This window comes from Myripristis murdjan, chromosome 23 (genome assembly GCF_902150065.1).
Source record: "Myripristis murdjan chromosome 23, fMyrMur1.1, whole genome shotgun sequence".
In the NCBI taxonomy this organism is placed as follows: domain Eukaryota; kingdom Metazoa; phylum Chordata; class Actinopteri; order Holocentriformes; family Holocentridae; genus Myripristis; species Myripristis murdjan.
The window spans coordinates 16,149,320-16,171,417 of record NC_044002.1 but is presented as its reverse complement, the minus strand read 5'-3'; the positions used below and the strand labels follow the sequence as shown (position 1 = coordinate 16,171,417).

Here is a 22,098-nt window from a genome sequence, read left to right as displayed (position 1 = left end):
CGAGAGCCGCTCTCTCCTGCGGTTGTGTATAGTGCACTGTAATGAGGGTGAGAGACTGTACTTATAAAGCCTTTTCATTTGGGAGGCAGGGTCCTCTCTGTACTGTGTACGTGTCACTGACTTGTTTGTTAGTCATTCCAACTCCACTTCCTGTTGACTGGAATGTTTACAGCGACCGAAGCTCTTTTAGTGTCTAAAGTCACAAGAGATCCTTATGAACACACACACACTGTTAAAAAATCCCTCTTGTCTTGATTTCTCACACCTCTGCACGTTTGGTTTACACTGAAGCACACACGTCACGTCTCCTGGTGTAAACCGGCCAGCTGCTTTTCACAACTTTTACCAAGTTTTACTGGTACGAAGCAGAAAATGTACATTTGTTTACTTGTTTCTTTGAGGGAGGCGTCTCTTAGAGGAACACCTTACTATAAATCTGTGTCAAATTATTGTCAACTCTATTCTGATAAAGAGGTACTGATATCAACAGGGTGGGAAATTACCACTAACCACCAGCCATAAATTATGTCTTAGCCAACCATCATACTGAGTCGCTGTCCTGTACTTAAAATCTAGTTTTCTGGTAAAATACTGACAGCGAGCAGTGAATTGTGGGGGTTTTCGGCCAGTGGACATGAGGTAGTTTGCTGCCCTGGATGTAGATTTGTGAATCATCATGTTAAGTGCTTTCAACATCCAGGAAGGATAATATAAGTGCATTTCATCATGATCACTGGTATGAGAGAGGCTCATTATGCTGAACTGGGATCTTTTAAACCTGGAGTGATGTGACTTAAAGCGAGCCTTGTACCTCAGCCGTCTCTCGACTTGCCAAGTTAACGTAACAGATTGTATAATAAGTTTAAGTTGAATGTATAACTCAATCTGTGGTGTATATGTTTTAATTTTTTGTTTTTTTATTTATGTGCACTCGTAAAGTTTTAACTCCTGTAAATGTACATGGTGTTTTGAATTAAAGCAAATTACCTTTTGCAAATTCTGTGCTGCTATCACCTGTCTTTCAAAGCACCCATAAACTGTTTTCAACAACTGATAAGAAATTATTGTTTCATTGGAAACTTTTTCATCTTGAACTTGGCAGCTTATCCTCATGCCCTCATTTCTTTATAGTTTAATAGCTGCATAAAGCCACACTATGAACATTACTGCCAGCTGTATAAAAAAGTCCCTTTTATAAATATCTTTATGAGCAAATCACTATTAACTATGGTACTAAAGATGTGCAGTGCTCATTTGAGCCACCAGGTGGTGCCCTTAACGCAGTGAGAAACCATTTTGCAGCCTGTTTGCATCTCCCAGCAGTTTCACACATGAAGGAAACATTAATGTCAAAGCAGTTTTCTGTGTTCTATATCAATATCATTTATTAAAATCTTAATATTTTGAGCACACTATATGAACTTAACAATACAAAAGGCAACAGTGCACCAACAAACCAATAATGAAATCTCTTACATTTTCTTTACAAATATAACCAAATCAAAACGATATGACTTGTTCCCATACAATTACACTTCTTACATGTTGCGAAGATACATAAACCAATATTAAATTACCATACAATTATCGCAAACTGTATACAAAGATTACCATCCATTCATGCATAAAGGACAAAATAGAGAACATTATACTTTAGATATAGCTGCAACAGGTGAATTAGGAAAGCAAAGTTTGGGAATGGAGAGACAGACTAGGTTCAATTTGGAACTAACATGTCTTTTTAAAAGAAAATGTCTTGACATTTCTATTTTAGTCTTTCCTTTTCCTAATTTTTCCACTAGGGACTAGTCACATTGTGGTGAAGGAATGCTAACCTACTAAGCAATCCTAAGGACAGATGTGACACTGTCTGGTTAAAAAAAAATAAAATAAAAAATAAATTTCTCTCAAAATGTCAAGATATGCCCACTCTGTTCCTCAGCCTATTTGTGAGGATTTGAATGTTTTTTGTTGTTGTTTTTTTTAGAAAACCATAAAATTATAGAATTCTCTAGTCAAAAAGGTTTTAAGTAGTGCAAAGATATAGTTTCAGAAATAACACAATCAGTTAGTTATAGCAAAAGTAGGGCATTTATAATTATTTCCCTACAAACAAATGAGATACAAACTCAAAATAAGTTAATATAGACTTTGAAAGTTTCGTCTTGAACACGCTGAGAGGACAGGCGCACGCGTACAAAAAGCCGTCACACACACACACACAAAAACATGTAAAAAGACAAACAAAGTAATCTTGACGAATCTGAAACAATTTAACATTGCAATTTATGCCGTTTCACAACATGTTTGACATTTGTGAAGAGTGTAACTTTGTGGAACCATGAAACAACCCGACGCCGTGTTGACATGATTAGGAACAAACAGTTTGATGGCGGGTTTTCCACAGAGGCTGAGGCAGTTGTTTGGTTAAAGAGAGATGGAGAGACTTTTCGGGGTGGCTGCGAGGGAGTAGACAAAAGGCATGTGGATCACAGGCCACTTGTCTGCTCGGACAAATCCTTTGATACGAGCGGCCCGGGACATTGCTTGTGGAGTTTTTCTATTAAACAACGTCCCTTTCCCTCCCCCTTCCCCCAATTCCCCTGCTCAGTCTATTTCTGGGAAAGCCGTCAAAGCAGAGCAACGCAGGGAGAGCTGGAAACAACAAAGCCCTGTGGCTCCCTCGGGGGGGTTGGGGCGGGGGTTTCCTCTGCGCGGCGCTGGGCCCCCGCACTGACACACTGACTCCTTTACCTGATGTGAAACCCTAAACGCAGCGCCCAACCTCGACAGCTTTTACCACAACAGAATAATAAGACCCCTCTTGTTTCGGTCTCTCCGTCTCTCTCGCTCGTGCCTGCAGACGCTACAAACAACTTCTGAGCCCGACTGGCTTTGTTTGATTTTTCGTTTTTTTTTTTTTTTCTTTTTAAAAAGTAATAACTTGCTTGTTTTGACTTAATCACTTGATGAGGTAGTAGGAGTAGGTTCATCCAAATTATGGCTATTTATCCAAGAACTAGAATTACTGTATGCACTTCCTATTTGGGTCACTTTTAACTGCTGGCTGAGCAGATAGGGATCACGTCAAGCTTGCAATTTAGTCTACAAAAATACTGCCACATCTGAGACATTTTTCAGTCCAGTTTCTTTTTTAGTGTATTTGCATTAGATAAACATGAAGATCCTGTTGTGTTTGAGGTCTGACGTGGCACATAACTGCTCAGTCAAGCAGCAGCGAGTGACAAACTTGTAAATTATGTCTTTCGATTAACATGGCACAGCAATTCCTCTTTGGTTCAACTGCCTCAGCTGCCACAGCAGGGTATATTTACAACATGTGAAAACCTCAAAATATGCGCAAACCAGAACGGCCACACGCAAGCGCACACAATCATACAAGCGCATGCGTGCCAAGTGCGTACATATACATAAGAATATGTACACGATGCAAATGTGATGCCGCTAGATTGACTGCTCTAAGCTGAAACAGTGAAAAACAGACGCTACATTCCCTGCATAGAAAGAAAGGAGGCATGTTCAAAACCCATAAGTCTGACATCACATAGAGACGAGAGTGGAAGATGCTACATCGTTAAAAGCATGAAGCTGACAATAACATAAAACATATACATAAGGTATGTTCTGGTCTGTTACCAAAGGAAAAAAAAAACCTAAATAGATTTTTTACGACCCCATTATGCAAATAATACAAAGCAAAAAAAGGGAATAAAATATAGTTTGGACACCATGTTGGAATTTGCACTTTCTAAATTATGTTTGCTTAATTGGGAGGAAAGAGAAGCCAATATTTTATATTATCCAAGAGAGAAAGTGGCAACGGTGGAGTGTATATGAGTCATTATGACTCTGGTTTTATCATCTATAATGCATCATTTTGGGGCAATGGCACAGGGTTCCATAAACACCTTATCTTACCTCGCTTTACGCATTGCTGGTGTATTTTTTTTTTTTTTTTTTTTTAATTTTTATTTTCTCGACGGTGACCTTGCACCGTTTGCAATAAATAAACCATAAAGTCACATTTGAAATATTATTATTAGAATTATTATTATTGTTAGAGTTTAAGTCGCCGTGGCGCACGAAGGCCGCATTACCTCATCGTTGAACCTCCACCGTTGACCTTTAGCCTGAAACTAATCACAGACACGCTGCCAATTTTGACCCTGGGTGATGGTTTGACCCCTGCCTCGACTCACGCGGCTGAAAAGCTTTTCGAGCCATGGGGTGAGACGAAAGGCTGTGAGTGTGTGTGTGCGTGTGTGTGTGGGGGGGCGAGGCCAGGAATAGTAACTCATCTAATCAAAACCTCTCATGGGTTTGACGAGATAGAGAGAAGAAGGGTTGAGGACTGAGGTCAGGGCCTGGAAAAAAAAAAAAAAAACCCTACATGAGGCCCTTTCAGAACAAAATTAACCTCTCAGAAATAGAGCCCGTTTCTGGTTGTTTCCTGACAAGAGTGCATTCAAATCATTTCACAGTATAATCAAAAGCTGAGAAGACAATATAAGCTTCGACGACATTACAAAATATAGAATTATTTTACATACAAAAACCGTTTCATACGACTGCGCTTGCTCGGCCGAGAGGATGGTAGCTTCATTGTGCTGAAAAACTAAGGTATGTGGTGTTGGAGGAGTTTTTAAGCCCAAGCTATACGAGCTTGTGGACAGTCAGTTAGAAATTGCTACATATATACATGATAATTTTTTTTATGTGAGGTGACTTATACAGGGACGGCGACCACTGGGTGATCCCCCGCTGGGTTTCTGCGCTTCTCTACTGCCGAGAAGTTTCCTTATAATGCAGAAGCCTCCTCCTCTTCACCTTGAAGAAATCTGCACGGGGCAGGAAGAAAACAAGTCAGAAAAGCTGCTGGGACACTAACAACATACAGCTGCATATTAAAACTTCTCCAAAACATGTTTAACAATATATCATATCACCATGATTGAGCTCATTAGAGGCTCGGGTGATATTCAAAATGAATAGTGTTATTGTTCAGTCTAAATATTGCCCCCTGGTGGTTGAATCACCCAACCCAACAATACAAAAGAATTCAGTTTAACATTCTTCTTCTAAAATGTCCAACATTTAATTTTTTATGTACGTAAAGCGATCTGGTTCTGGTCCCATGATCAGCTGCTGACTGACCTGTGATGGCAGACTGCCTGCGTTTGCCGGGCCGCTGGAATCGGTAGCAGCCTTCCAAATACTCGTCCCCAGAGCCAGACGAGCTGCTGGACGCCGGGGAGCCCTCGCCACTCGACGAGGACGACGGCCGCCTGGTGGCCTTTATCACTCCGACTCCGGGCCGAGCCACGCGCCTCAACGTGCAGCTGCGGTAGAACGCCGGCACATCCTGGCACCTCAGTTCCTCCCACTCCACACTGGAGCCCGGCGCCGGCCGGTCGCTCTGGAAGTCGAAGTTCCAGCGCTTGTTGGCCACCTCCACGCTCATGCACAGCAGCCTCTCGAAGTCCTGCTGCAGCTGGCGGTGGTCGACGGGCCCAAACAGGTTTCTCCTCACCGGGCCCACCTTCATCTTCAGGGCCTCGATGCCCCCCAGGTGAGAGCGCTCCACATCAGATGCCACAGTGGCTACTGCTGTCGATGTTGATGGTGCGGCCATTGCCATGTCCCTGTCACACAGACACACACACACACACACAAAACAGAAAGGGCAGAGGTTTAGCGTTAGATCTGTTCGGCCTGCAGAGTTTCAATGAGGTGTGATCTGGATTTACTGGCACAGATTACATGTAAAAATACAATCCTTTAAGTGCTAAAACACACACCCACACATCAGCATTTGCCCTCTGTGCTTTTGTGTTTTATGTGATCAAATGCACATGTGCCCTAACCCACTGGCTGTGTAATTACTTCAGGAACAGGTAAGTGAATGAACACCAAATAAATCTCCAAAAACATGCCCTGCCCTGCCGTGTCAAAATGAACCTGACTCCCCACCTGCACTGGTGTCTCGCAGTCAGAGGTCACCAGTGAAGGTCACAAGGAGAAAAAGACCATGTTCTCATGAGGAATGTTCTCCCTCAGCTGGGAAAATCCTACCCTGCTGCTCTCGATCATATCCAATTAGAGGGTGACTGTTTGGGTTCTGGGAATGCTGCCTGTTTGCATTGTATTTCAACTACAAGTCATTTCATCCACATTGATTCTACATTAAACATGTCCAAGTTCAGAGTGGTAAGGTTTCTCTTTCAATTGCTCACGTAGCCCTGCCAAGACTAAGACAATCACTTTGCACCGTGGTGAAAAATAAAGGCTATTTCCTTCCAGACTTTATCCGTAGTCTCAGACTCTAATAGATTTGCATGAAGTTCCTCCTCAGCATCCAGATTTTTCCTCCTACATTTTATTTCACCTCCTAGAAATAGCTTTACAGCCACTGGACTGTCTGTTCAGTACTTTATCAGCCTTCCATGTAGGTAATAAAACAAGATGATATCTCGGAGACCTATTGATATCAGTTTTGTGGGATATGACAAACAACACATTATTTAAGAGCATAAAACTGCTCATTAAACAATAAACACGTTAAAGAGCAGGATTCTGTTTAAAGGCAATGCTTTATTGCTCGTTTTCTGTCTATTTTGATGTTTTTCTTTTGTTACCCTGCCACTGTTTTATATAAGCAGAAGCTCAATCATCATTTTAATCGTAACTTCCCACTTTTGCACAAATTTTGCTGCTGCTCGTGAGAAGTACAAATTGCCTCTCGGGGATAATAAATACTCTACTCTTTATTTAGAGCGTCATGTAGCCTACGGGCGTTATGCCTTTAGGCTCTATGAGGGATGTTATTCATATCTGGTGGTTTCAGGGTTCACACCTGACAACAAAAGGAGGAAAAATGTCAAGGATGAACACAGAGGCCTGTGTGCTCCAGTTTGAGGCAGAGGCAGAGGCAGCAGCTCTCCAGGCCGGACTGAATAACACTGGGGGGTTGGGTTGGGGGTTGACGCTCCGGGCGGAGCGTTGCGCAATTGTTTGACATCTACAGAATCTAACACCGAGGGGATCTGAGCTTTCACAAGACATTTACAATTTCCCGATGTCTACCTATTCATACATTCAAGGTGATTTCATTAGATTCATGTTGAAAATCACAGTAGGCGAGTTAAAGCAAGCGGCTTCGTATTTTCAGTGAATAATTCGTCTAATCAGCTGTTCGTTTTAGATTTAACCAACATATCTTAAAAAAAATCTTTTTTTAAACTTGCAAGATAAAAACTCATTCATTTTGCAGCAGTAACACCTGTGAACCACATTTGCTTCAGTTAACCAAACAGTCGCCTTAATTTTGTCCGAGTGAAAGTTGTTTGCGTCGAAAATGAAGTGGGCGCGGTATGCAGATCAGGTTTCCACCGCGGAGCTCCCACATCCAGAAAAACACCGAGAAAACCAGCCGCTGCATCTGCCCCAAACCCTTCAAATCAACCTCGACTGGGTGAAAAAATACGCGGATCAACAATGAGTACCAGAATGCCAGAGCATCGTGCAGTAAAGTTCAACCAAACAGTGTCAGAAACTAAACCTCAACTTTCACAAGATGAGCGAAGTCGGTGAAGAAAAACCCTCACATGACGCACTTACACTGACAGGCTCATTACATGGGATGTGGGTCAATGAGATGCTACGCAGAAACGGGCCACAACTTTCCAAAGAACTCGACTAACCTTCCAAATAAATGCGCACGACAGCCAGAATAACAGTCACTCTGATTAAAACATGCACTTGCGCAGCTTCTCCTTTACGCGTAATTGTCAATTAATGAATTGCACGACGACTCGCTCCGTGTATTCTGTCTTTTAACCGAATAAATAAGCGAATAAATGCAGAAGTCAACTCAAAACAGCCAAACAAGACTGCATGCAGAAAACAAAATGAATGAAGCAAAATAATAATAATAAAAAAAAAATACAAGCGTCAAGATATAAGTTTTAAATAAAAGAAAAGAAGAGCGTTTGCCTTACCATCAGCGTCGAAAGAAAACACTCGGGAAAGTAAAGTTTCTCAGATCTGCTTGTCGTGCCAAAGCGATGCGCACGTATGATGCCAAAGGTACGAAGCCAAGGTGTTCCAGACAGTCCGGAGTGGCAAAAATAAACAATGTCACGTTGAAAAGTTGTCGTGACCACTACCCACAGAGGTGCTCTCTTGTCGCCTTATCTGCAACTTGTTTGTTATGGCCCTGGTACGAAGACAGGGGGACGTCCTAGTCGAATCAGGTCACGTGGTTCCCATCAAAACAGTGTTGGAGCGCAGCCGGGGGGTAAACATTATCGCAATTATTTATTAGGGCAATAAAACGCCCATTTCTCACAGGCAGGGACTGCACTGCTGCAGCGCAAGTGCATGGAAAGATATTTAAAGTGCATTCAAGAATAATGAAAAAAAAAAAACGCATCAACTTGCAAATAATTCGTTTAGTGCATAAATAAATGTGTGTTTAGTGGTGATAAATAGTTTGCTTACCCTGTTATCATGATGCAGAGATCCGGTGAAACTTTGTGCAGACTCCCGTTTCCAACTTGTTGCTCCTGTGCTCAACTGCGCCCTTGTGCGCGCTTCTCCTTCAGCGCAGCCAGAAGTAGGTCAAATATCTTGGCAATGGCGGCCATTTCCCCTTCTCGCTCAAATGTGACACACATTCTCGTGTAGTGCTTGCATCACGTTTTGCTCTGGCAGCGCTCCCACCGCCCAAGTCACGTTGAGCTGCAACGTGAGGGCGAGGAGACCTCCTCAGCTCCATTTTTGCTCCTTTTCCCGCAAAGTGCACCAAATCACCAAAGCCTGTTCTATTATTACTCTGCTCTATTATTATGACTATTGAAACTCTGCTTTTCTGCATGCTTTTTTATTGCATGTCTGAACCTTTACTAAAAGTCAGGTTACTGTGACATGGCCTGTTGATATCATGAACCACAATTTACCATCCTCATAACTGATTTATGCCCTGCTATATTTAGCTGACCTACTGAATCTATGACATCTCATAATTTCATTTGATCACTTAGATTCATGCAGAGGTGCCTTGATAATAATGCCATCCAGTCGACAGTAGTTAAATACTTCTGTACAAAATTAAAGGCACAAGAGACGATCTGTCTCATTAAATAAAACAGCACTGATTATGAAAAACAAAACACTGACCTATTGACCTATTAACTCTCAAATACCTTCCTTTTATTGCATGTGTGACATATTTTTCTCTTCTTCTTTCCAAACCCGTCTTGTTGCTGTGACCACATAAAGGTTTTTGATTATTACATTGCTTCCCTTTCAGATTACCGATTGTGACAGTCTGCTTCACTGTTATGACATGGGTTCTCTCCTTTCCCATTATTCTTATTGTGACATGGGTAGGTTCTCCTCTTTCCTATTATCAGATTATGACATAGGTTCTTTCTTTTTCTATTATGACACAGGGCCTCTTTACATATTATTCCTTATTATTGCATAGGAAACAGCCTTATTGTTGCATAGCTTTCCAGTGACATAATAGCCAGTAGGAGTCATCTGAGAAGTCTGAAAGCCGGCCAACGCCCCAGAAAGGTTATTCCAGGTTTCACACACAGACGTTTGCCATTTATATACACGAGTAGGTGGCTGGACTGTGTCACACAAATCACGTACTCCCTGCCCCAAACGCTGCAGACTTTTATGAGACGCCTTGTTCAATTTTTCAGAGGCTTTTCGTGTCAAAGCAGGTGGTAATGCAGATAGGCCATTGTGTGTGTGTGTGTGTGTGTGTGTGACAGCCACTGCCTTTGAGTAATGACATCACCACTATGGAATGTTTCTTGAGTAGAAAACGCTATTTTCACATGGGGCTTGGCAAAGTTCAAGGCAGCTCAGCACAAGGCTCAGGCGAATCAAAACAGTGTCCCCAGATGTAGTCACACTTCTACTTGTGCGATTTCCTCTGAAGCATAAAGTGGGTTTTTTGAAGCAAGCTTGTAAGCAATCAGAGCGCACTTACATTGTGAGCTGCAGCAGAATGCACCTGATATAAGGTTCGATCTAGGACTTTTTCTGGACAAAATGAATGGAAGAGAGAATTTTTCCCGCAAATGTCTTAAACATAGCCTTCAAATTTTATTTACTTACTTTTTTTTTTTTTACAAATATTCAGATTGTGTCTATTACATTTATATCTTTAAAATTAGACTATAACAGTTCACATGCTGGGGCAAAATAATTTATTGACATTAATATGCAATAAACAACGTGAAAATAATGGAACAGGATGGATGCCTCTCTCTCAGCATGGAGTTGAATACTTGCATTGCTGCATGGGGAAAAAAAAAAAAAAAAAAAGCTTTTTCCAGCTTTTGGAAAAAGACTTCTGACAAATGTTGAGCTATCACAGACTGTTATTACTTGGATCAAGAGCTTTCATGATCAAATTGAGAATGAGAAAAAATCTCACTATTGAGGTGTTTATTTTATTCATTTATGGGCAAAAACCCTATAGTCCTAAATGGTAGTGGTTGTGAAGAAATTATATTGGGCTTTGTGATTTTCTCATTCACTGATAGCTCGGTCACATCTTTTGCTAAAGAGACACCACATGCTCTCAGATTATTCCTCCGTGTACTAAGTACAGTAGTTGCTTAGTGTTTCTCCCACTGGGATACATAATAGTGCTGTGTTTTGGATTCTCCCAATAGAGGATGGTGCCCTAGATCCCTAATCCCCTCCTAATCTGTGTGTCAAGTGGTGTGTATACATTGTCATATTTGAAGGGTCATCAGCAGACAATGAGGCCCCTGCAGCATGATCCCTTGCTGTTTTGTCACCACCCTGGTCTGTATTTACTGTCTGCCTATTGTTCTGCACTAAATTCCTAATCCTCATCTTGTCTACACTGTGTATGTGTGTGTGTGTGTGTGTGTGTGTGTGTGTGTGTTTAGGTGTGTTTGCTCCAGCCCCCTAACCTTAATCCCCCATCATTCTCCTGTTTTCGGACCACCGCTGTTAATAAGCACATTACAAATGGCTACATAGTCATTAACCCTATTATCTCCCTCCCATGGTCTGCGCCCTTTGAATACATTAACGCCCAAGTAAAACAACAACAGGCTGTTGTCAACAGTCACAGAGGAGGCTCACAATGTGATTCGGGTCAGAAGACGATGCGCTTGTGCAAGCGTTATAAATCAGTTCAGCACTTTCCATTCTACTTTCCAACTCTGTTTTACAGCCAAATCAATCTCTTGTGGAATAATGCAAATAGTGGCACACTGGAGAGCTGTTATTAATAGCATCATCATCATACAAATATCCTAAAACTATTATAGTGTTGCACAAATTAATTGCTTTGATTGTTGCATAGTTTTTAATGTATCTTTAAAACAATGACAATTGGGAGATTTATTCCATATGCACTTCAGTGAAAGGATGAAAAGACAAAAATAGCATGGCCAAAGCCTCACTGCAGGATGCTACTAAGAAATTAAACAAATTTGTAACAAATCATTTGTTTCATTGATGGCAGTCATTAGGAATTATATTGAAACAAAAGCCTCACAGACTACAGCAGGGTGGTGTAGTGAGTAGGAGGACCCTACTTCAGATTTATTACCTGGGTTCAAGCCCTTTGATAATTACCCTGCTCAAGTGTCTTGAGCATGACAGACTCCCTGCTACCTCTAGGGGATGCTGTTCTGTAGTTGACCCTGACTCTGACCTTGTTGTAGAAGACAAGCAAAAACACCCATTTGACCTTAGTAGATAATTGCAAATCTATCGAGCAAAACAACAAAATGGTTTCATTCAGGATGCGACAGCAATTTCATGAAGGAAACTGGACGGAGGGTAAAGTCTAAATAAGAACCTTGAAACTGGGATTTCAGTGCTGAGGATGCTCTGCAGTCCAACACCTGTGAGATTCTGAGACTGGAAACTGGAAAATGGAAGCACCGCAGCGTTGACTGCGCCGCTGAAAGATGTAGAGGATGTACCCGACCATACTGCAGTTTCAATTCAACAGGAAATTTCTTTGGTAAAGAGGAAGTTGTGGCGGTGAGAGGGTGCGAGCACAGAGGAAGCTCTTTGGCGTGCAGGTGCAGTACGGGGTTTTCCATGGCCTCCTTCTGCCCTTCAGCTGCGGAAACAACCACCGAGAAGAGGCTTACCTCAGACAGTAGATTGTTTACGCTGACGACAAATTACTGACATGCCACAACCAATTAAGAGTGAGGAGCAGAGGAAGAGATACTCAGAAACACGGGATGGGAAACCAGCAAAATTACAGAGGGTGAAGGCAAGATAGAAGACGGAGACAAGAGACAGGGCGAATACAGAAAAAAAGTGAACCACAAAAAGGAGGCAAAGTACTACTGAGGCACTTTATATTTCTCTTTTTGCACTGAGGCAGGCTTTCACTGTCCAGCCCAGTCATATCTGCCTGCTGCTGGTGATAGACAGACTATTTAGTTAAGTGTATTAGTTTATTTCATAGGGACTATGCACAATGCAATAGTTCAGCCAGTTATATCATAAGCTCATTTGCATCTGTAGCCCCTGGGCAGGAAAACATTCAAAACAACTGCCAAGTGTTGGATGGTGATATTTTCAAGATGATTTATCACATTCGAGCATCTCACACAAATATGCACACTCATAACATACATTCACACACACGCACACATACATGTATACATACAAACATTGCTAGATATAGATCTAACACATAGGGTAGTGCACACTGTAAAACAAGCTGTGCAGCACCAAGTAGAGCACAGACCTCCACCACAAAGTGTTAAACCCCGTTCCCTGTCTGCAGTGGTGTTGTCAAAAGACACACCCCTTTTGGCCAGTTTGGACAGTCTTATCTTTTTGATTTCTACCTTCTGTCTCAACACGGCATGTGCCCACCCACTGCAAATAGCGTCCTGTTGGTGCAAGGACAGGTCCATTGCTATGCCCTCTAGAGGCCCCAAAAAGTTACTCACTTCTTTTCTAGTCAATGACCAACCTCCCCACTAAGTTTTGTGCAAATCCCTGCATTTTTTTTTTTTACCATCCTGCTGACGGATGGAGGAGGGCATTCACATAACCCCCAGCCGGAGGTTTCAGCTCCTCGGCGAAGGTAAAAATATCAGCAGGCTACAACAATGGAGCGCCAAAGGACTGCGCTAAGTGATTTAACAGATACGAACACTGAATGGGGAGTCATTTACTAGCCAGGCCAAGATACACAAGGCGGCCGTGTGTTGTCTGTTTTTTGGAATTCTATCTGCAAAAATGAAATTTGGATAAGAATAAACTAAATTTGGATTTGTGTATTTTTGGAGGTACAGGGAGAATACACAGGAACAGAAAAGCAGTGTGCCCAAAAATGAAGGCCCAAGGGAGCACACACACACACACACACACACACACACATTAGACACTCTGTACCTGTGGGAGTAGTTTCCATTCGCCCAGCTGTGGAAGCCGCAGGTGGGGGTGTGGGAGCAGTGGGGTGCGCTCTGATTTCAGGGGTTGGCTGGGGTGGGGTGGAGCGGGGAGGGAGGTGCAGAAGTTGGGGTGCAGCGTGGGGGTAGTGGGACAGCGAGGCAGCTTGCTGGCAGCTGGATATTGTCAGGGCTTCAACAGGGGAGCTTGCATGTCAGGGTGAACGGGTTTAAGATGAAATGTGCCCGAGGAGACCGTGGCCCATTGTTTGTTTTGGGGGTCCTCAGGGGCCATCGTAGGGGGGCGCTGGAGTAGTGTACAGAGTGGCGTCTCACATTTATTTTCTTTGAGTGGTGGCTTGTCCATGTGTGTGTGTGTGTGTGTGTGTGTGTGTTGTGTGTGGGGGTGTGTGAATGCTCATGCAAATATGTGTGAATTCAAAGCGTCGCCTGTTCGTTATTTTTCTCTAGAGCCTGCCTGCGCTTTGAGGTGACAACATCATACTCTTTGAAATATTATTTTGCAGAGAGTGTTTGGAGGCGTGGAGAGAGTGAGGGGGGGGGGGCTCGCTCAAAGGCGGGGCAAGGCGGGTGTAAATCGATACTTTGTTTTTGTCCGAACATATGTGTCTGAGTGGGACTTGTTTTGGTCTTACTGAGTAGTGTGGAGAGGTGACTTTGAGCCAAACTCAGTGTCAAGACTAGAGAGAGAGGCACTGCCACGAAACACCAGGGGACTAGTATGTGTCTGTTTTAAAACCCTTAAAGCTGGTGTCCACTAATTTTTGACATATATATATATATATGTATATGTAATCATATTTTATGGTAAACAAAAGGGCAGCTGAGGAGTGCAATTTCCAACAGATAAATGTGACACCTACTCTGACAAAATGATTGCTGGTCTGAACCATCTTGAATCTTTTCCGTGCCAAGCAAACAAGTTTACAGGAAACACTCATCATAATAACATTTTTTTTTTAATGCCGAGATGAACAGGTAATATTTTTTCCCCCCAAGAATGAACTCCCTCAGTTGCTTTTAGGCAGCCAGCCCTGGCCAGCCTCTTGGCCTAGATAACATACATGCTTGTGCTCAATAAGGAAAGCCAAGTAACTGCTGGGATAATACTAACAAGCTTAACTCTGTGGAAATTGTACTGTATCTGCTATTCATGACCGACTCCAATACCTCGTCTGTTTCTAGTCTGCGCAGCTGAGGTGAAAAGGTGGTGTGCTTCAGCTGATGTGTTTCTGCCCGTATCTCCATCTGGAAAACATCTGGTTTGCATCTGGGCCCTGGACCCATAGCATGAGACGGTGTGTGTGAGCGTGACAATATGTGTGTTTGCGAGTGAGAGAGGAGGAGAGCGCGAAAGAGAACGGGATAAGTTTGCGAGCATGGATATGAGTGCGTGACTGCCTGACTGACTGGATGAATGAACGAGCGAGGCAGCGAGTAACCGAGGGAGCAAGTGAACTGGCAACCAGATGATTGGGAGAGAGGGGAATAAGTGAGGGAGTGTGTGTGCATGGGAGTGTCAGAGATAGCTGTGTGGATGGTGATGCTTAAAGTCTAAAATCATACTAATATTAACCAAGTGGAGAATGCATCTTGTGCAAAGTTGTTAACAAGGAAAAAGCAGACACATAAGGAGATCATATCTTCAGTATAAGTGCGTTTTTCAGTTCCCCAGATATGGTCTTCAACAAGTTCCTCAGCTGTTTCTGTCAGTGCATATTATTGCATGTATGACTTTGGCACCATTTATCTCCTCTGTATCATTTAATTGCTGAAAATCCTAAGTCCAGCGTTTCAGGAGCAAAGAACACCAGCCCTGTGTTCAGCTTGACCACCATGTATTTCTGAGTTTATCCAATGGCTTTTGAAAGGTCTCACAAGTTGAAAATTGGTAGCATTTTCTCAGCATAAAACCCCCAAAATCCTCAATATGCACTTTGCTAAAGCTCTCACAGCCAGAAGTGAGGCCTGATGGAGAACGGCAGACCGCCAGATGTTGAAAGCTCTCCTGGAAAAACGGGGAGAAAGAGAGAGGAGTGAGGGGAGACGCGAAACAGGAGAGGCCTCTGCGTTTCGGGGGGCTCGATATGTGGAGCCCTCTGTGTTGGGGGCCCACGGTGTTGCTGGTAACTGGGGCAGCTGGACTTCGCCACATTAGCCAAGGTATGTAGTAGTAAACTGTGGTAAATTGGTAAAAGACAGAGAGAGGAAGGGAGAATTAGAGAGAGTGAAGGAAAAGATTGTTGAAAGAAAGCCAGGGAGAGATCATGTGTCATCAACTTTTTGTATCCTGTGCATCACAAAGTCAACTTCATATGTTGGCAATAGTGAGAACTCATGTAGTGTAGCATCACTAAACAGCACACAACATGTTCACATTGGGGATTTTCAAACTTTTTCATCTTCTGGACCCACATATTTAGTTTCATTAAGCCGTAGAGATTTTGCCCAAGAGACCCTTTGTTTGTGTTAAAGATTAAATTACTACTGTCATGCTGCAGCACTGAGTCAAATTCAAACTGGTAAAACATAATGTTAAAATGACCACTCATACAATTTTTGGTTAAATTAAACTGTTCCTCATTTTGCTGAGGGCCCCCGTAAGCCCCTCAAGGAACTTTGAAACCTGTTGTTTGTTACCCAACCTGACCAGTCTGTGAACTAATAACAACCAGGATATGAAAAAGGTTGAGAAGCAAAAAAAAAAAAAAAAAAAAAAATCACGCCGGTGAGTCTAGCTTTCTCTGAACAGGGCATGTGCTCTCTGCTGTTTGGGAAACAGTTTGTTCGGATTCAACATTTCCTGTGAGCAGGGAAGCGAACATGCCCTGGAATTTCATTTGCACAAACAGGGCAAGATGGAGCGCTCCTCTCTGTTGCAGCCACACTTTGTGATTTAGGCTGAAAAGACAGGTGTATTTTCTTTAGTGCAGCTTAAAAAAAAATGAAAATGGTCTCTCAGATAATGACCTGGGATTGGTTTTAACTCAATTGATAAATGAAAAATGGAGAAAAAAAAATGTGACTGCTTATTTTGGCATTAAGGTCAACTTTCCCTCAATGTGTCACTTGGATTTGGTCCTAAGAACAAAACTATGCTCTATAAATGAGGCCCCATGAGAAAGCAGGGAGAGGCACAGCTCTTTCATTCCTGGTGGAAGTGTGTGTGTGTGTGTATGTGTGTGTGTGTGTGTGTGTGTGTGTGTGGGGGGGGGGGGGGGGGGGGGGGGGGGGGGGGGGGCGTTATTCACCTTGGATAAGATTCCTTGAAGCTACGATCTGGAAGAGTGAGCCTTCAGTGGCCGGCGCTGGCGTGGGCTGGAGAGGCGAAGGGGAGCGCCCGGCTTCTCTGGCCCAGAATAATGTTTCAATTCTGCTCGGCTCCGACCCCGCAGCTCTGTTACACCGCGCTCAATGCACAGCTATGATCACACACTGTTTACTTACATGGCTTTGGGGGTTTGAAGAAATGTATGCGTTGATATGTGCGCATACCTCTCGGGCCACTTGTGTGTGTGTGTTATTTTCATTCTGAGTGGTTTGAAAAGTATGTATGAAGGCAGTGGTGAGAGAGAGAGAGAGAGAGAGAGAGAGAGAGGGAGAGAGAGAGAGAGAGAGAGAGTTTGTGTATGAGGGAGTGAGACAGGAAGCAACTAGGGGCCCACTCTCAGCCACAAAGTAGTAGTAGTGACTAAAGGGAGTAAGGACAGGGGGAATCTAGGTTGTCGCAGTGTGTGCATGCGTGTGTATTTTTGTGTTCCTGTGTGTGTTACAAACCGATAGCAAACGTTTACAGCTCGCCAATCATGATCAAATGTGTGAAATACCTACGCAGCCTGCATGGACACATTCACACCAACTGTGATGCATAAGACTCAACTTCCTCCTGCTGTAGCTGGGCCTCGATTGAACCTCTCACGCAGTCTCGTTAGTCGAATTTCTGTGGTCACAGTGACGATCGAGGCTGCTGACATGAAGTGAGAGTTAACCTTCAAGTCAGTAGGCCACATCAACGCTCAATCTCTGCTAGAGAAGAAAACATAGATAGTGAGATCTACCGGAGAGAGATTGGCGTATCTGGCATAACTGGATAAAACATAAACACTTAACTTAAGGACTTCAGATCAACCCAACAATTTTCAAGTTAATCACCAATCATGGGAGCAACAAAATCCATGACTGTGTCAATTTAGCAGGGGGTTTAGTTGGCTGGTTACCAGATTTGGCCAAAGGAGTTGTAGTGGCTAGCCTCAGTTCTCTAAACCACCGCCCTGTAAAGGACAATATAAAATACCACAGTCAAATTTGTCAAGGTTTGTACTTTGGCGACTGGCTTTAACACACTTTAAAGCCACATCCTCAACGTTTTGTTAAGAAAGCACATTGCAACATAAATTGTATGGTTACCATTCACAGAGTCACATGTGTGCAAGCATGAAGAGTAGAGACAATTAACGAACTAATAAACTAAACTAAACTTTTCAGGGGTGGAGCCAGACATTGTAAACATTTAGGGCTTGGCCCAATAAGGGGGGTCCAGGGGCATGCTCCCCTGAGGAGATTTTTTTTCCCAATCAACAACACCTATATGCACTATTTTTCAAGCCATTTGATAACATAATGCCTAAAAATCTGTATGTCATGATAGTTTCCCAGGAAAAAAGACATCCTGTAGAGCCTACAGACTAATTTGTACCTAATTGTTCTCTAACTTTCTTCATTCTTCTGAAACCATAACATAAGCAATACTGATGATGACTAATTTTTTCTCCTGCTATGTGGAACGAGGCCAAAAATTGTCTCATGCTACTATTTTTGAGTTACAAAAAATAGGTAGGGTAGAAATGTGACCTAAACAGCATTACTACAGTGAAACCTATTTTTGATATCGCCTACTATGGTGGAGTAGAGTTCACAGAATGAAAGTTTAGCTGACGAATCCGCTTTTATTTTCACTCTGATGTTTTTCTTGCTGTTCCCAGCACCAGAGACATGCAGTGCATGAGGTTTTTCCTGTTTTTTTGTCACTGCAACTTCTCCTTCGCCGATTCCCTGTATGTCAAATCTGGGGCCCCCGTGGAGTTGTGACCAGCACGCGGTAAGGGCCCAAACTTGAAAGCACATCATCTGTTGATGATCATCAGCTCATGTGCCCATGCCGACCAGCTCCACTCTACTGAGAATCACGTGACTCATGACATAACAGAAGGTCATGGGTTACTACGTCCAGGGTCACGTCTCAGAGATGCTGAAGCTCACAGGGCCATTCCACTTTGGCAGTTTAATCCCATATTTTGCTCTGGTGTTCTTTAATCCACAGGTCTGACTGGCTTCAGTGACTGACTTGATCCGTGTGAGATGAAAACACAGACGCCTGATGCTGCTGTTGTGTCCAGAGGTCATATAACTCAGACTTTCATGCTTTTGTATTGCCATGGCTTTGGGGTATTCAAATAAATATGTGTGCAAAAAGTTCAACGCAAAGAAAATATTTAAATGTGTTGATTTCATATGGATATATATGCCATGTGAAAAACGTAACTTGTATTTTGATGATTTTCATGTTTTAACTATAAAGGATTACATGCTCCTCTATGTGTTGAGAAAACCCACAGGCCTTAACAAAACACTTTGGGCAAACTAAAAAAAAATGCATGGTGTTTCACCGAAAACAAAGCTGTCTCTGTGTGGGATTTCAACCCAAAGGCGATGCGATATATATGTCTAACTGTGAAAGTGACATGTGAGGGCGCCTGAACTAGTTCCCTGAGATTTGAGAGGGAGTTTATATCGGTCCTCTATGTACTGTCGGCTGGTTTAGTGACTGACTGGTTAAACAAACGTATTCTCATCGTTATTACTGGAACATATTTTTTCCTCTTGCCAAGAAAAACAACAAAAGCAGCATTCACTGGCACTGCCACATGAAGTTGATAAGGCACAGGAGGCTGAAAATACTTGACATACTTTTGAAGCTCTCGCTGGTCTGGACCTCGATTGTATTACGCCATCTGGTGTTTTGTGATAGCTACAGCATCCTGCTCTGGAGAAGCCGTGAGGAAAAGAGAGTGACAAAATGTCAGTTCTGAGGATGATCAGCAACTCCAGCAGGCAGGATGCAGTTGTAGCGCTCTCTGCTGGTGATCAAACAGGACTGCATTTTAAAGTCCCATCTGCAATCATCTGTGAGGGACAGCATTCATAGTTTACACCAAATATCTGGTGTCAGCTGCAGCACAATGTACATGATTGTTTGAACTAAAACAAACAAACAAAAAAAACTCCTTGATGTCTTTTGTAAATCATAATTAACTATGTGCACTCAGAAACCTTTCCTCTCCAGCTTTGTGGATATCCAATATATGTTGTGAACAGTGGTGGAGATGGTACTACAAATTGCAACTCCAGTAAAAGCACTGTTACTTTGCTGATATTTTACTTAAGTAGAAATTTGTACTGCTGTAAAAATCTACTGCAGTAAAAGTAAAAAGTACTTTTTAAAATGTACTGGGAGTAAAAGTTGCTGAGTTGCTTTTTCAAAATAGGTGTGATCTTTTCATTTCAGTTACAAAATGATGCAAGTACACGCTTCAAACATCTTTTAAAGGTGCATTATGCAAAACTGCCGGGGGTTGATTGAAGTGTGGATCCTGTAGATTCAACTGACAAATGTCCAATAGGCACATAATATGATGTTTGAGTCTACTCGGTTCTCGTCATCAGGTCAACTCACTGATATTATTCCCCCTTTTTTTTTTCTTTCCTTTTTTTTTTTTTTTTTTTACACATTATTACACATTTTTGCCGGTTGAGTCAAAATGGTCCTCATTTCCATTGACCCTCTGCAGTGTGTCATCATGCAGCTTTTACTGTGAAATTTGGAAATGACAAAAAGTAGAATCAACAACGTAGAAGCAGGTTCCTCCTCTCCTCTTTGCTGACTGAGCTTTTATTGTGAAAGGTTCCGCAATTTGTCACTGATCATTTTTCCTCTCTGATGGATGTGATGTTTAAAACGTAGTGAAGTAAAGTCCTCAAGCAAAAGTAAAATGACTGACTTTAAAAAAAAATACTCCAAAAAGAACAAGAACACAAAAAGCTACTCAATTACAGTATCTTGACTGATAATAAGTATCTCATCTTCAAAATCAACCACGGTCATGTATGCAGGTTGAGCACAAAAGCAGACCAGGCAGGTGGCGTGAGGTGGAACAAAGTGATTTATTCTGAATAAGATGCAGTAATGGAGGCGAGGGCTGTCTGGTGCCGGGTCCATGGTGGAGGGGGAATCAGACAGGCAGAGGTTCAGGGTTTTGAGCAGACTGGCAGGCTTGATGATTGGCTCGGCAGGCTGGCTAGCAGGTGAACTGCAGAATCAGAGAATATATGTCAGGCAGGCAGAAAAAAACAAACAGTGAAGCTGATTTGTAGGTAAAATAAGCAGAATGCCTTAAAGTCAGAGTGTCTAGAACAAACAATGTGTTGCACAGCGATCCAGCAGCAGGGTGTCTGCAGTGCAAGGTGTGATGATCTGACGGCAGGCAGGCGTGCTGATAGCAGGACCTGGATCAGGTGAGAGGAGCGGCAGGCAGGCGGGCGGAGCAGAGAGAGAGAGAGAGAGAGAGAGAGAGAGAGAGAGAGAGAGAGAGAAGCAGGCAGGCAGACTGACACAAACCAAAAAAAAAACCCCCACACCAAACACCCAAACTCAGACTAAAATGCTGAAATAAACCATAAATGCACTCACACAGCAGGCATACAGGTGTCACTCATCTATCTATCTGTCTGTCTGTCTATCTATCCATCACAACTCAACTCAACTTTATTCATCTAGACCCTTTCATACCAACACGCAGCCCAAAGTGCAGAACACAGACAAAAAAATAAAAACAATAGACAGCAATAAAAATTATTCTAGACTAGAAATAACAAAAAACAGATAAATAAAATAAAGTTAAAAAAAGGATTAAAAAAATAAATATGAAAACTAATGATTAATCTGAAAACCTAAGGCTGTAACATTACTCTAAAATAAAAGCCAGATTTAAAAGATAGGTATTTTTCATTTATTTGGTCTCTTTTTCATTTATTTATTGTAGTCCTTCATGACAGGGATGTCTCAAAGAAATTACCTCATCATTACATCAAGCGTCATGTAAACGTTAGAGGGAAGTAATGGGGAAAAAAACAAACTCAGTTGCAGGTTGCTGGTGGCTCCAGTAAACAGCAGTGTGACAGTAACAGTGGGACGGCCCCATGTTGACAGCGTCAAAACAGGGAGGGTCTGTCAAGCTGTCTGTTGTCAGGACAGATAGTCCAAACACACCCTCTGAATAACAAAACCACCCCGTTTCATCGTCATCATGCAGGCAGAGCTTAAATCCAAAACACTGCAAGGCTCAGTCCATTTCAAGCAAGTTAACGTTTCATACTCGGTGTTTGTTGCTGCTCAATATTTAACAAATGCAGCTCATCCTCTGAAATGTTACCCTATAACTCTAGATAATATTTAACTGTGTCAAATTTTAGTTTGGTCATTTTGTCCAAAGAGGGTGCAACTCTTCATGTCTCACTTTAAAGTCCCAGTGCACTAAAAACCTGATATCTGCCTTGTCACCAGTGGTACCAT

General features: G+C 42.5%; 1 protein-coding gene across 3 annotated transcripts; it reads right to left on the bottom strand.

Annotated features, from left to right (window-relative positions):
• Window positions 1-2,905: 2,905 nt before the first annotated feature.
• cdkn1d (cyclin-dependent kinase inhibitor 1D) lies at window positions 2,906-8,664 on the bottom strand. Of its 3 annotated transcripts, none has more exons than XM_030046162.1 (3): window positions 8,521-8,664; window positions 5,176-5,663; window positions 2,906-4,859 (listed from the first exon to the last, which is right to left on the bottom strand). In XM_030046162.1, the coding sequence occupies exons 1-3, from the start codon at window positions 8,529-8,531 to the stop codon at window positions 4,801-4,803; spliced, it is 558 nt and encodes a 185-aa protein (XP_029902022.1). In that variant the 5' UTR covers window positions 8,532-8,664; the 3' UTR covers window positions 2,906-4,800. The 3 variants fall into 3 exon arrangements, with proteins under 3 accessions (XP_029902022.1, XP_029902023.1, XP_029902021.1); XM_030046163.1 differs by lacking the exon at window positions 8,521-8,664 and adding an exon at window positions 8,019-8,221; XM_030046161.1 differs by lacking the exon at window positions 8,521-8,664 and adding an exon at window positions 7,639-7,748.
• Between the last annotated feature and the right edge of the window lie 13,434 nt (window positions 8,665-22,098).